The sequence below is a fragment of the Hyperoodon ampullatus genome, assembly GCF_949752795.1.
Source record: "Hyperoodon ampullatus genome assembly, chromosome: 3".
NCBI lineage: Eukaryota > Metazoa > Chordata > Mammalia > Artiodactyla > Ziphiidae > Hyperoodon > Hyperoodon ampullatus.
Window position 1 is genome coordinate 112245474 of NC_136916.1, and position 13325 is coordinate 112258798.

Below are 13325 nucleotides of genomic sequence, written 5' to 3' on the forward strand. Positions count from 1 at the left end.
GGACTGAAACAAGAAATGTCATGAAAGTTCGAATAAGAGCACCCACACATATATTTGACAAAAGAGACGGAGGCTGGGCAATATTATAGAAAATGCTGCTTGAGAAGTTCTTCAGGTTCACAGGGCTTAACATGCTGAAGTGTAGTGTACTTTGTGATGAAATTGTGTTCTGAGCAAAAACACATTATTGTAAAAATGAGCATCAATTATACCAGATGCCTTTTTTTCAGTGACATCGACGTTGAAAGCAGACAGCCAAGATAGTAACTTCACAGAGCTAGTTACGTTATCATTCAAGAGACAGGAGGAAATAAAGACATTTTGAGTCAGGTTTACTTCTTTCCTGGAGAGATTAATAAAATACCTACTTAAGGAAGAAAGAAATTGAACCTAGAAGGAAAAAGTAAGATACAAGCACCAGGAGTAAGCAAAGAAATGAAAAAACATGAATAAATAAAAAGAAGCATTGGCCATTTAAAAGACAACTAAATTTTGGTAAGAAATGGTTAAAATAATTAAAATACTAGCTAAAGGTTCATCTGTAAGAAGAGAATGGACATTGTATTTATTGTTTTAAGGAACTTGTATTCTTGAGGTAGTAGTGGGGAAGCATTAATTACCTTAAGATTGTTAAGCCAAGTATATATATTTTAAGGGAAAACTCTAAAATAACAGGAATAGTGTGTAACTTCCAAACCAGTTTGATGGGAGTGGGGGTAGAAATAAAGAAAACATTTAATCATATAGTGAACAGAAAAAGAGGGATAAAAACAAGCAAGGAAAAACACATGTTCAAGGAAAACATAAGGTAGAAAACATATAGGTAATTAAATTACATGTGAATAGCTTAGATTCATATTAAAAAACAGAGGATCTTAAATTGCATTGCAAATAAATGACTTTAAAGCAAAAAAAGAAAGAAATTCTAATCTTTTTAAAAAGGCTTGTCCTTAAATGACCCTAATAGTGTTAAAAAGAACAAATTCTTTAGGATTCAGCAGTCTTGAATATATTTGTATCTAGCAACATGGCCTCAAAATTTACTAACAATTCTGAGGACTGTTTATAAAAGGAAGCAAGGCAGGTAGAACATTAAAAAAAAACCTTGCTTTAGTGCACTCCACTAATAGATTAAAAGAGAGAAATCAAACAATCTTCATACAGTTATACATGTGAAAAAAGCAATTGCTGCATTTAAACATTTATACATAATTTTAAGCTAACAATTTGAAATATCCTTATAAAGATTATCTAGTAAAGATTCAGCAAACATTATCCTTAATGAAGTGTGATAGACATTCCTCTTAAGGCCATGACAAGCCTGGGATACATATAATTACCCCCTTCATGTCTACAATATGCTAGAGGTCCTAGTAGAGCAACAAGACTAAATGAATAAGTGAATGTTATTAAGGATTGGAAGAATTAAAATTATCATTGGTAGTCTAGATGACTGTCCAACTAAAATAATCTTAGAACTGCTTCTGTAAAGAGTGTAGCAAGGTTACAAGAGGTAAAGGACACTAACAGGGAGGTGTGCAAGTGAGAAGGAATGGTAATGAAAGAAATTTGTTAATTTTAGAGTAAATAAACACTGACTGTACAAAAAATTAATGTTTACTTTGGGGATTTATGATACAAGGTGGAACAAAATGTTTAAGTAGCATAGGAAGAGAGAGCTACCAGAGTTGCAAGTGTTCTCAGGTCTTTGTGTTGTTCAGGAAAAGGGTAAATACCTGGTTCACTTTAGATTTCCAATATGCCGATTAAAATTTTGAGGTAACCATTTAAAAAATAAGAATTAGTATAACTTTTTAAATAGAAGGTAAATTGGAAATTTTTTTAAAAAATACAAAAATCGGCAGGAAGGAATAAAAAAATTTTTTGTAATTCAGTACAGTTGCCCAAAATAAAGTGACAGAACTAGTTTCCTAAATGTAGTAATAACTATTACTATATAACAATTAGAAAAAATTACTCTCAAAAAAGCAAATTGGAGAAAAATAAGTATACAGTATGGTACCATTATTGGAAAGTTTCAAAACAAGCAAACCAATACTAGTTATTTTTTAGGGATACATATATAGTGAAAGTAAAATAAAATGCAGGCTATAGTAAAAATTTCAGAATAGGTAGATAGCAGTTTCAGATAGTTTTTGTTGTAAAAGGAGAGAAGGGAAACTGATGAATGGGCAGATTTAGTTGAGTGAATAGAATATTTTCTTAAAAATAATCTGAGCAAACATAAAATGTTAATGTCTTTCAAAATCAAGTTACAGTCGTGGTTTTCTGATATTTCCTGGATTTTTTTCTTTTTTTTTTACAACTTTATTGGAGTATAATTGCTTCACAATGCTGTGTTAGTTTCTGCTTTATAACAAAGTGAATCAATTATACATATGTTCCCATATCCCCTACCTCTTGCGTCTCCCTCCCTCCCACCCTCCCTATCCCACCCCTCCAGGCGGTCACAGAGCACCGATCTGATCTCCCTGTGCTATGCGGCTGCTTCTCACTAGCTATCTACCTTACATTTGGTAGTGTATCGATGCCTCTCTTTCGCTTTGTCACAGCTTACCCTTCCCTCTCCGAATATCCTCAAGTGCATTCTCAAGTAGGTCTGTGTCTTTATTCCTGTTTTACCCCTAGGTTCTTCATGACATTTTTTTTCTTAAATTCCATATATATGTGTTAGCATACGGTATTTGTCTTTCTCTTTCTGACTTACTTCACTCTGTATGACTGACTCTAGGTCTATCCACCTCATTACAAATAGCTCAATTTCATTTATTTTTATGGCTGAGTAGTATTCCACTGTATATATGTGCCACATCTTCTTTATCCATTCATCTGATGATGGACACTTAGGTTGTTTCCATCTCCGGGCTATTGTAAATAGAGCTGCAATGAACATTTTGGTACATGACTCTTTTTGAATTATGGTTTTCTCAGGGTATATACCCAGTAGTGGGATTGCTGGGTCATATGGTAGTTCTATTTGTAGTTTTTTAAGGGACCTCCGTACTGTTCTCCATAGTGGCTGTACCAATTCACATTCCCACCAGCAGTGCAAGAGTGTTCCCTTTTCTCCACACCCTCTCCAGCATTTATTGTTTCTAGATTTTTTCTTTTTTTCTTTTTTTTTTTTTTTGCGTTACGCGGGCCTCTCACTGTTGTGGCCTCTCCCGTTGCGGAGCACAGGCTCCGGACGCGCAGGCTCAGCGGCCATGGCTCACGGGTCCTGCCGCTCCGCGGCATGTGGGATCCTCCTGGACCGGGACATGAACCCACGTACCCTGCATTGGCAGGCGGACTCTTACCCACTGTGCCACCAGGGAAGCCCCGTTTCTAGGTTTTTTGATGATGGCCATTCTGACTGGTGTGAGGTGATATCTCACTGTAGTTTTGATTTGCATTTCTCTGATGATTAATGATGTTGAGCATTCTTGCATGTGTTTGTTGGCAGTCTGTATATATTCTTTGGAGAAATGTCTATTTAGGACTTCTGCCCATTTTTGGATTGGGTTGTTTGTTTGTTATTGAGCTGCATGAGCTGCTTATAAATTTTGTAGATTAATCCTTTGTCAGTTGCTTCATTTGCAAATATTTTCTCCCATTCTGAGGGTTGTCTTTTGGTCTTGTTTATGGTTTCCTTTGCTGTGCAAAAGCTTTGAAGTTTCATTAGGTCCCATTTGTTAATTTTTGTTTTTATTTCCATTTCTCTAGGAGGTGGGTCAAAAAGGGTCTTGCTGTGATTTATGTCATAGAGTGTTCTGCCTATGTTTTCCTCTAAGAGGTTGATAGTTTCTGGCCTTGCATTTAGGTCTTTAATCCATTTTGAGCTTATTTTTGTGTATGGTGTTAGGGAGTGATCTAATCTCATACTTTTACAAGTCCCTGTCCAGTTTTCCCAGCACCACTTATTGAAGAGGCTGTCCTTTCTCCACGGTACATTCCTGCCTCCTTTATCAAAGATAAGGTGACCATATGTGCGTGGGTTTATCTCTTGGCTTTCTATCCTGTTCCATTGATCTATCTTTCTGTTTTTGTGCCAGTACCATACTGTCTTGATTACTGTAGCTTTGTAGTATAGTCTGAAGTCAGGGAGCCTGATTCCTCCAGCTCCATTTTTCTTTCTCAAGATTGCTTTGGCTGTTCGGGGTCTTTTGTGTTTCCATACAAATTGTGAAATTTTTTGTTCTAGTTCTGTGAAAAATGCCAGTGGTAGTTTGATAGGGATTGCATTGAATCTGTAGATTGCTTTGGGGAGTAGAGTCATTTTCACAATGTTGATTCTTCCAATCCAAGAACATGGTATATCTCTCCATCTATTTGTATCATCTTTAATTTCTTTCATCAGTGTCTTATAATTTTCTGCATACAGGTCTTTTGTCTCCTTAAGTAGGTTTATTTCTAGATATTTAATTCTTTTTGTTGCCATGGTAAATGGGAGTGTTTTCTTGATTTCCCTTTCAGATTTTTCATCATTAGTGTATAGGAATGCCAGAGATTTCTGTGCATTAATTTTGTATCCTGCTACTTTACCGAATTCATTGATTAGCTCTAGTAGTTTTCTGGTAGCATCTTTAGGATTCTCTCTGTATAGTATCATGTCATCTGCAAACAGTGACAGCTTTACTTCTTCTTTTCCAATTTGGATTCCTTTTATTTCCTTTGCTTCTCTGATTGCTCTGGCTAAAACTTCCAAAACTATGTTGAACAAGAGTGGTGTGAGTGGGCAACCTTGTCTTGTTCCTGATCTTAGTGGAAATGGTTTCAGGTTTTCACCATTGAGGACGATGTTGGCTGTGGTTTTGTCATATATGGCCTTTATTATGTTGAGGAAAGTTCCCTCTATGCCTACTTCCTACAGGGTTTTTATCATAAATGGGTGTTGAATTTTGTCAAAAGCTTTCTCTGCATCTATTGAGATGTTCATACGGTTTTTCTGCTTCAATTTGTTAATATGGTGTATCACGTTGATTGATTTGCGTATATTGAAGAATCCTTGCATTCCTGAGATAAACCCCACTTGATCATGCTGTGTGATCCTTTAAATGTGCTGTTGGATTCTGTTTGCTAGTATTTTGTTGAGGATTTTTGCATCTATGTTCATCAGTGTTATTGGCCTGTAGTTTTCTTTCTTTGTGACATCCTTGTCTGGTTTTGGAATCAAGGCGGTGGTGGCCTCGTAGAATGAGTTTGGGAGTGTTCTTCCCTCTGCTATATTGTGGAAGAGTTTGAGAAGGATAGGTGTTAGCTCTTCTCTAAATGTTTGATAGAATTCGCCTGTGAAGCCATCTGGTCCTGGGCTTTTGTTTGTTGGAAGATTTTTAATCACAGTTTCAATTTCAGTGCTTGTGATTGGTCTGTTCATATTTTCTATTTCTTCCTGATTCAGTCTTGGCAGGTTGTGCATTTCTAAGAATTTGTCCATTTCTTCCAGGTTGTCCATTTTATTGGCATAGAGTTGCTTGTAGTAATCTCTCATGATCTTTTGTATTTCTGCAGTGTCAGTTGTTACTTCTCCTTTTTCATTTCTAATTCTATTGATTTGAGTCTTCTCCCTTTTTTTCTTGATGAGTCTGGCTAATGGTTCATCAATTTTGTTTATCTTCTCAAAGAACCAGCTTTTAGTTTTATTCATCTTTGCTATCGTTTCCTTCATTTCTTTTTCATTTATTTCTGACCTGATTTTTATGATTTCTTTCGTTCTGCTAACTTTTGGGTTTTTTTGTTCTTCTTTCTCTAAGTGCTTTAGGTGCAAGGTCAGGTTGTTTATTCAAGATGTTTCCTATTTCTTAATGTGGGATTGTATTGCTATAAACTTCCCTCTTAGAAATGCTTTTGCTGCATCCCATAGGTTTTGGGTCGTCGTGTCTCCATTGTCATTTGTTTCTAGGTATTTTTTTATTTCCTTTTTGATTTCTTCTGTGATCACTTCATTATTAAGTAGTGTATTGTTTAGCTTCCATGTGTTTGTAATTTTTACAGATCTTTTCCTGTAATTGATATTTAGTCTCATAGCATTGTGGTCAGAAAAGATACTTGATACAATTTCAATTTTCTTAAATTTACCAAGGCTTGATTTGTGACCCAAGATATGATCTATCCTGGAGAATGTTCCATGAGCACTTGAGAAGAATGTGTATTCTGTTGTTTTTGGATGGCATGTCCTATAAATATCAATTAAGTCCATCTTGTTTAATGTATCATTTAAAGCTTGTGTTTCCTTATTTATTTTCACTTTGGATGATCTGTCCATTGATGAAAATGGGGTGTTAAAGTCCCCTACTATGAATGTGTTACTGTCGATTTCCCCTTTTATGGCTGTTAGTATTTGCCTTATGTATGGAGGTGCTCCTATGTTGAGTGCATAAATATTTACAATTGTTATATCTTCTTCTTGGATCAATCCCTTGATCATTATGTAGTGTCCTTCTTTGTCTCTTGTAATAGTCTTTATTTTAAAGTCTATTTTGTCTGATATGAGAATTGCTACTCCAGCTTTCTTTTGGTTTCCATTTGCATGGAATATCTTTTTGAATCCCCTTACTTTCAGTCTGTATGTGTGTCTAGGTCTGAAGTGGGTCTCCTGTAGACAGCATATATATGGTTCTTGTTTTTGTATCCATTCAGCCAGTCTGTGTCTTTTGATGGGAGCATTTAGTCCATTTACATTCAAGGTAATTATTGATATGTATGTTCCTATTCCCATTTTTTAAATTGTTTTTGGTTTGTTATTGTAGGTGTTTTCGTTCTCTTGTGTTTCTGGCCTAGCGAAGTTCCTTTAGCATTTGTTGTAAAGCTGGATTGGTGGTGCTGAACTCTCTCAGCTTTTGCTTGTCTGTAAAGGTTTTAATTTCTCCATCAAATCTGAATGAGATCCTTGCTGGGTAGAGTAATCTTGGTTGTAGGTTTTTCTCCTTCATCACTTTAAATATGTCCTACTTGTCCCTTCTGGCTTGCAGAGTTTCTGCTGAAAGATCAGCTGTTAACCTTATGGGGATTCCCTTGTGTGTTATTTGTTGTTTTTCCCTTGCTGCTTTTAATATGTTTTCTTTGTATTTAATTTTTGACACTTTGATTAATAAGTGTCTTGGCATATTTCTCCTTGGATTTATTCTGTATGGGACTCTCTTTGCCTCCTGGACGTGATTAACTATTTCCATGCCCATATTATTAGGGAAGTTTTCAACTATAATCTCTTCAAATATTTTCTCAGTCCCTTTCTTTTTCTCTTCTTCTTCTGGAACCCCTATAATTCGAGTGTTGGTGTGTTTAATGTTGTCCCAGAGATCTCTGAGACTGTCCTCAGTTCTTTTTATTCTTTTTTCTTTATTCTGCCTGCAGTAGTTATTTCCACTATTTTATCTTCCACGTCACTTATCCGTTCTTCTGCCTCAGTTATTCTGCTATTGATTGCATCTAGAGTATTTTTAATTTCATGTATTGTGTTGTTCATCGTTGCTTGTTTCATCTTTAGTTCTTCTAGGTCCTTGTTAAATGTTTCTTCATTTTGTCTATTCTATTTCCAAGATTTTGGATCATCTTTACTATCATTATTCTGAATTCTTTTTCAGGTAGACTGCCTATTTCCTCTTCATTTGTTAGGTCTGGTGGGTTTTTATCTTCCTCCTTCACCTGCTCTGTGTTTTTCTGTCTTCTCATTTTGCTTATCTTACTGTGTTGGGTCTCCTTTTTGCAGGCTGCAGGTTCATGGTTCCCATTGTTTTTGGTGTCTGTCCCCAGTGGCTAAGGTTTGTTCAGTGGCTTGTGTAGGTTTCCTGGTGGAGGGGACTAGTGCCTGTGTTCTCTTGGATGAGGCTGGATCTTGTCTTCTGGTGGGCAGGTCCATGTCTGGTGGTGTGTTTTGGGGTGTCTGTGGACTTATGATTTTAGGCAGCCTCTCTGCTAATGGGTGGGGTTGTGTTTCTCTCTTGCTAGTTGTTTGGCTCAGGGTGTCCACACTGTAGCCTGCTGGTTGTTGATTGAAGCTGGGTGCTGGTGTTGAGATGGAGATCTCTGGGAGATTTTCACCGTTTGATATTATGTTGAGCTGGGAGGTCTCTTGTGGACCAGTGTCCTGAAGTTGGCTCTCCCACCTCAGAGGCACAGCACTGACTCCTGGGTGAAGCACCTAGAGCCTTTCATCCACGTGGCTCATAATAAAAAGGAGAAAGATTAGAAAGAAAGAATTAGTAGAAGTATAAAGAAAGAAAGAAAGGAGGGAGGAAAGACGGAAGGAAGAAAAAAGAAAGAAGGAAGATAAAGTATGATAAATAAAGTTATTAAAATAAAAAATAATTATTTGTAAAAATAACCCCCAAAAAACGGACAGATAGAACCCTGGGACAAATGGTGGAAGCAAAGCTATACAGACAAAATATCACACAGAAGCATACACATACACACTCACAAAAAGAGGAAAAGGGGAAAAAATCATAAATCTTGCTCTCAAAGACCACCTCCTCAATTTGGGATGATTCGTTGTCTAAAGGAGGGAAGGAAGGAAAGAAAGAAAGAAAGAAGATAGAGTAAAATAAAATAAAGTAAGATAAAATAAAATAAAGTTATTAAAATAAAAAATTGTTATTAAGAAAAAAAAATTTTTTTAAAACGGACAGATAGAACCCTAGGACAAATGGTGGAAGCAAAGCTGTACAGACAAAATCTCACACAGAAGCATACACATACACACTCACAAAAAGAGGAAAAGGGGAAAAAATCATAAATCTTGCTCTCAAAGTCCACCTCCTCAATTTGGGATGATTCGTTGTCTATTCAGGTATTCCACAGATGCAGGGTACATCAAGTTGATTGTGGAGCTTTAATCCGCTGCTTCTGAAGGCTCCTGGGAGAGATTTCCCTTTCTCTTCTTTGTTCTCACAGCTCCCGGGTCTCAGCTTTGGATTTGGTCCCGCCTGTGTGTGTAGGTCCCCAGAGGGCCTCTGTTCTTTTCTCAGATAGGACGGGGTTAAAGCAGTAGCCGCCTCAGGGACTCTGGCTCACTCAGGCCGGGGGGAGGGAGACTTACTGAGTGCCGGGCGAGCCTGCGGCAGCAGAGACCGGCGTGACATTGCACCAGCCCTAGGCGTGCCGTGCGCTCTCCCGGGGAAGCTGTCCCTGGATCCCGGGACCCCGGCAGTGGTGGGCTGAACAGGCTCCCCGGAAGGGGGGCATGGACAGTGACCTGCGCTCGCACACAGGCCTCTTGGCGGCGGCAGCAGCAGCCCCAGCATCTCACGCCCGTCTCTGGGGTCTGCGCTTTTAGCCGCGGCTCGTGCCCGTCTCTGGAGCTCCTTTAAGCAGCGCTCTTAATCCCCTCTCCTCGCGCACCAGGAAACAAAGAGGGAAGAAAAAGTCTCTTGCCTCTTCGGTAGGTCCAGACTTTTTCCCGGACTCCCTCCCAGCTAGCCATGGCACACTAACCCCCTGCAGGCTGTGTTCACGCCGCCAACCCCAGTCCTCTCCCTGGGATCTGACCGAAGCCCGAGCCTCAGCTCCCAGCCCTGCCAAGCCTCTCGGGCTGGTGAGTGCCGGTCAGCACCAATCCTCTGTGCGGGAATCTCTCCGCTTTGCCCTCCGCACCCCATTTGCTGTGCTCTCCTCCGCGGCTCTGAAGCTTTCCCCCTCCGCCACACGCAGTCTCCGCCCGCGAAGGGAAACCTTTCCTCCTTCACGGCTCCCTCCCACTGGTGCAGGTCCCATCCCTATCCTTTTGTCTCTTTATTTTTTCTTTTGCCCTACCCAGGTACGTGGGGAGTTTCTTGCCTTTTGGGAGGTCTGAGGTCTTCTGCCGGCGTTCAGTAGGTGTTCTGTAGGAGTTGTTCCACGTGTAGATGTATTTCTGGTGTATCTGTGGGGAGGAAGGTGATCTCCACGTCTTACTCTTCTGCCATCTTCCCCGGAAGTACTCTGGATTTTTATATAAGCTTGAAATATTTCATTTTAATTAAAAGTAAAATTATAAAGGAGAACTTAAGTTTGGCTGAAATTTGCTTCAAAGATAGGTGTAAGGTGAAAGTTAAAAGCAAGCAAGAAAGGCAGCAATTGTATTGTGGAGGACCTTAAAAGCCATGTTAAGGAGTTTGGACTTTATTTCATGTGCAGAGTGTGTATTATTAGTTTCCTATGGCAGTTGTAAAAAATTATCACAAACTGAGTAGCTTAAAACAAAAGAAATTGATTCTCCCATAGTTTTGGAGGCTAGAAGTCCAAAGTCTCAGTGTTAGCAGGGCTTCATTCTTTCTGGGAATTTAGGAAGAGAATCCATTCTTTGCTTCTTTTAGCTTCTGGTGGCTTGTGGTTGCATAACTCTAATCTCTGAATCTATATGACATGGCCTTTTCCTCTCTGTGTATCTTTTATAAAGACAGTTGTCATTGGACTTAGGGTGAGCCCAGATAACCTAGGTAGAATGATTTCAAGATCGTTAACTTAATTACATCTGCCTGGACCCTTTTTCCAACTAAGATCACATTCACACATTCCAGGGAATAGGATGTGGACATATCTTTTGGGGGCCTCCATCCAACATACCTAAGGATGAATGACAGTACGGGGGTTTACATGGAAAATCAACTTGGAAGCTTACACACCTGGTACAACAGTTCCACTGGTATATGGAGAAATGAGCAGATAAAAGGGATTTCAAAAAAGGAAATTCATAGGATTTGTAATTAGGAGTGGCAGAGAGAAGAGTTAAGAATGACTTTCAGATTTAGCTACACTAATAGGATGCATAATGGAGGTATTTGTTGTCACTTAGCTTTCTTTTGGACTTAATAAGTTTGGGTACTTGGAATATGTGGTACCCAGCAGTCTGTTGGGTATATATTCTGGGCTGGAAATAATAGATTTTATAGCTAATGAACATAAACCTGCTAAATAAAGCCATGGGATATGGTAAGAAAAAAGAGAAATTTGCCTTGTTACAGATCCATGAGGGACAAACAGTAACATTTAAGGCAAAGCAAAGAAAGAAGAAGCTTTGTAAGAGACTCAGAAGGTCTGGCCAGGGATATAAGGGGAAACCAGGAGACTGATCCCATACATCATTCATGCACTTAGGGCAGTTATTCCTGAGATGTAGAAAGGAGTGGAGGGAAAGTGAATAGGAAATTAAGAAAAGGAGACAGTAAATGTAGGTAAGTCTTTCACATAGGTTGTCTCAAAGGAAAGCAGATGGGATTGAGTGAATTTTTTCCCTTATTCAAAAATGGGAAAGATAAGCATATTTTTGTGCTCTTGAGGAAGAGCTAATAGAAGGGAAGATGAGTCAGTGTAGTAGGGTACCTGAGGAGGTGGATAAGGAATCCAGAGCCACAGTTAGGGTTAGTCAGTCTGGTAGGCAAAAATGGTATCTTCTTCATTCTTTGCTTATTAGTGAGAATGTGCATTTTTAAAAATTCATTTGTTACTTGTATTTTCTTAATAATGCATTCATATTTTATATTTCCTATTGAGTTCTTTTAGAAAATGATTTGTATTTTTGTTGTATTAGAGAAATTAGTGTTCTATCATGTATCAATATTTTCCCGCTTTGTTTTGTCTTTGTTAATTTCTTTTTAGCAATACATAAGTTTTAAATTTTTATGTGGCTCAAGTTTATGATTCTTTTTCTTTGCAGTCTTTCATTGTATACTAACTAGCTTTGAAGTGTAAAATTTTAGATATCTACTTTTTTCCTCTTAATAAAAAATTGTTAGCTTAATTTGAAAACTATTCCATAAAGCCAAACAATGTAGGCATGGAAAATACTCATTTTATATTAATACATTTGCTTGTTATTGATTTGAAAATATCATATCACATAAAGTGTATCCATATTTTTCTGTGTTTTTCCTCACCTTTTTTTCCCACATCTTTTTTTTTCTCTCTTTTTCACACATATATGTGATAGTAAATTAGCTAGAAATGTTCATTCTAAACACATGTGTATGAATGTTGGCTCATTATTTTTCTTCTCTTAAGTTTTAAACAGGGTCTGAAAACTCTTGGTGTTTTGGAGAAAATTCAGACTTATCCAGAAGCATTTTGTAACATCTTCTGTCATAAACCTGAGAATCTTTCCACAAAAATTCTTAGTGATCTTTTTGCAGTACACACATTATCTGACGTACAGGCTTTGGGGTTTTGGAACAGTTACTTACAGGCTGTTGAGGGTATGTAGATGTTTTATTTTTATTTAACTGTCGTAGAAATTTTGTTTTGGGATATTTATTTCTTTGAGTTTTGCTTTTTATTGTAAGACTTTAATCTAACTACTTATTTACAAAACTTTTTCAAAACAAGTTTATATGACTGAGTTGAAAGTGATAGGAAAGGTTACATAGTAAAGTTATATTTTTTGGTTGTTTTCTTCTAGGTAATTTGAAGTGAGAGGTATTCTTCCTAGAAAACTTTAAATATACGGGTGATTGCCACAGCACAGGATAGTCTAAAAGCTAGTCATTTACTTCACCTTTTTAAATTTTAAGTTAAATTGAATTATTCTTCATCCATTGGTCAGAGCATGGTAATGATATTTATCATTGAGCCTTAGCAATGTAAATTCATTCTGTTTAACATGGTGTAAAACAATTTAACTTTTAGTTGAAAATTTTTTAGCTAGGTTGTTTGGATGTTTTATACCATCTTAGTTTTTCCTTTGTTGAAATAGTTTATCAAATAGCAATGGTCTAGAAGTGGTTTAAAATTGTTTGTAGGATCATATCCCTGAAAGATGGAGTTTCAAAACCTACTGAACCTCTTGGACTATATGATAATTTTATATTAAGGAAGACATTTAAATATACAGTGAGTAGGTCAACCAAATGATTGTATGAGACCTACTTTGAAATGCAAATAAACATGTATTCAATATACCATTTTCCTATTACTACACTTAGTGATTTAGTTTTCCTCTTATGCATCTCTGTTAATGTGGGTGTCTGCTTTTCAACATGTCTAGTCTAGTTGGGGAAGAGTCTGTGATGGTAGCAATATATAACATGGATTTTTTTTCTTTTTTTTCCTTTTTTGGTATTCTTTTCAGATGGTACATCTACAGTAACAATGGAAGACATTCTTATTTTTGCTACTGGTTGCAGTTCCATTCCACCTGCTGGATTTAAACCCACTCCATCAATTGAGTGCCTTCATATGGATTTTCCTGTTGGAAACAAGTGTAATAACTGCTTAGCTCTTCCTATCACCAGTACATATAAAGAATTTCAAGAAAATATGGACTTTGCCATAAAAAACACTCTAAGATTAGAAAAGGAAGAAAATTCTCACTTCATTGGACATTAACTGTTTTGAACAAAGAGATGCTTCTTTAA

General features: G+C 37.4%; 1 protein-coding gene across 1 annotated transcript in view; it reads left to right on the top strand.

Annotated features, from left to right (window-relative positions):
• The window catches only part of G2E3 (G2/M-phase specific E3 ubiquitin protein ligase), a gene marked incomplete at its 3' end in the record, with an annotated part of 47393 nt that extends 34068 nt beyond the window's left edge, over window positions 1-13325 (top strand). Inside the window, 3 exon segments of the mRNA XM_079700045.1 lie at window positions 11977-12167; window positions 13040-13291; window positions 13294-13325. Coding sequence (XP_079556171.1) covers window positions 11977-12167; window positions 13040-13291; window positions 13294-13325 — 475 coding nt within the window.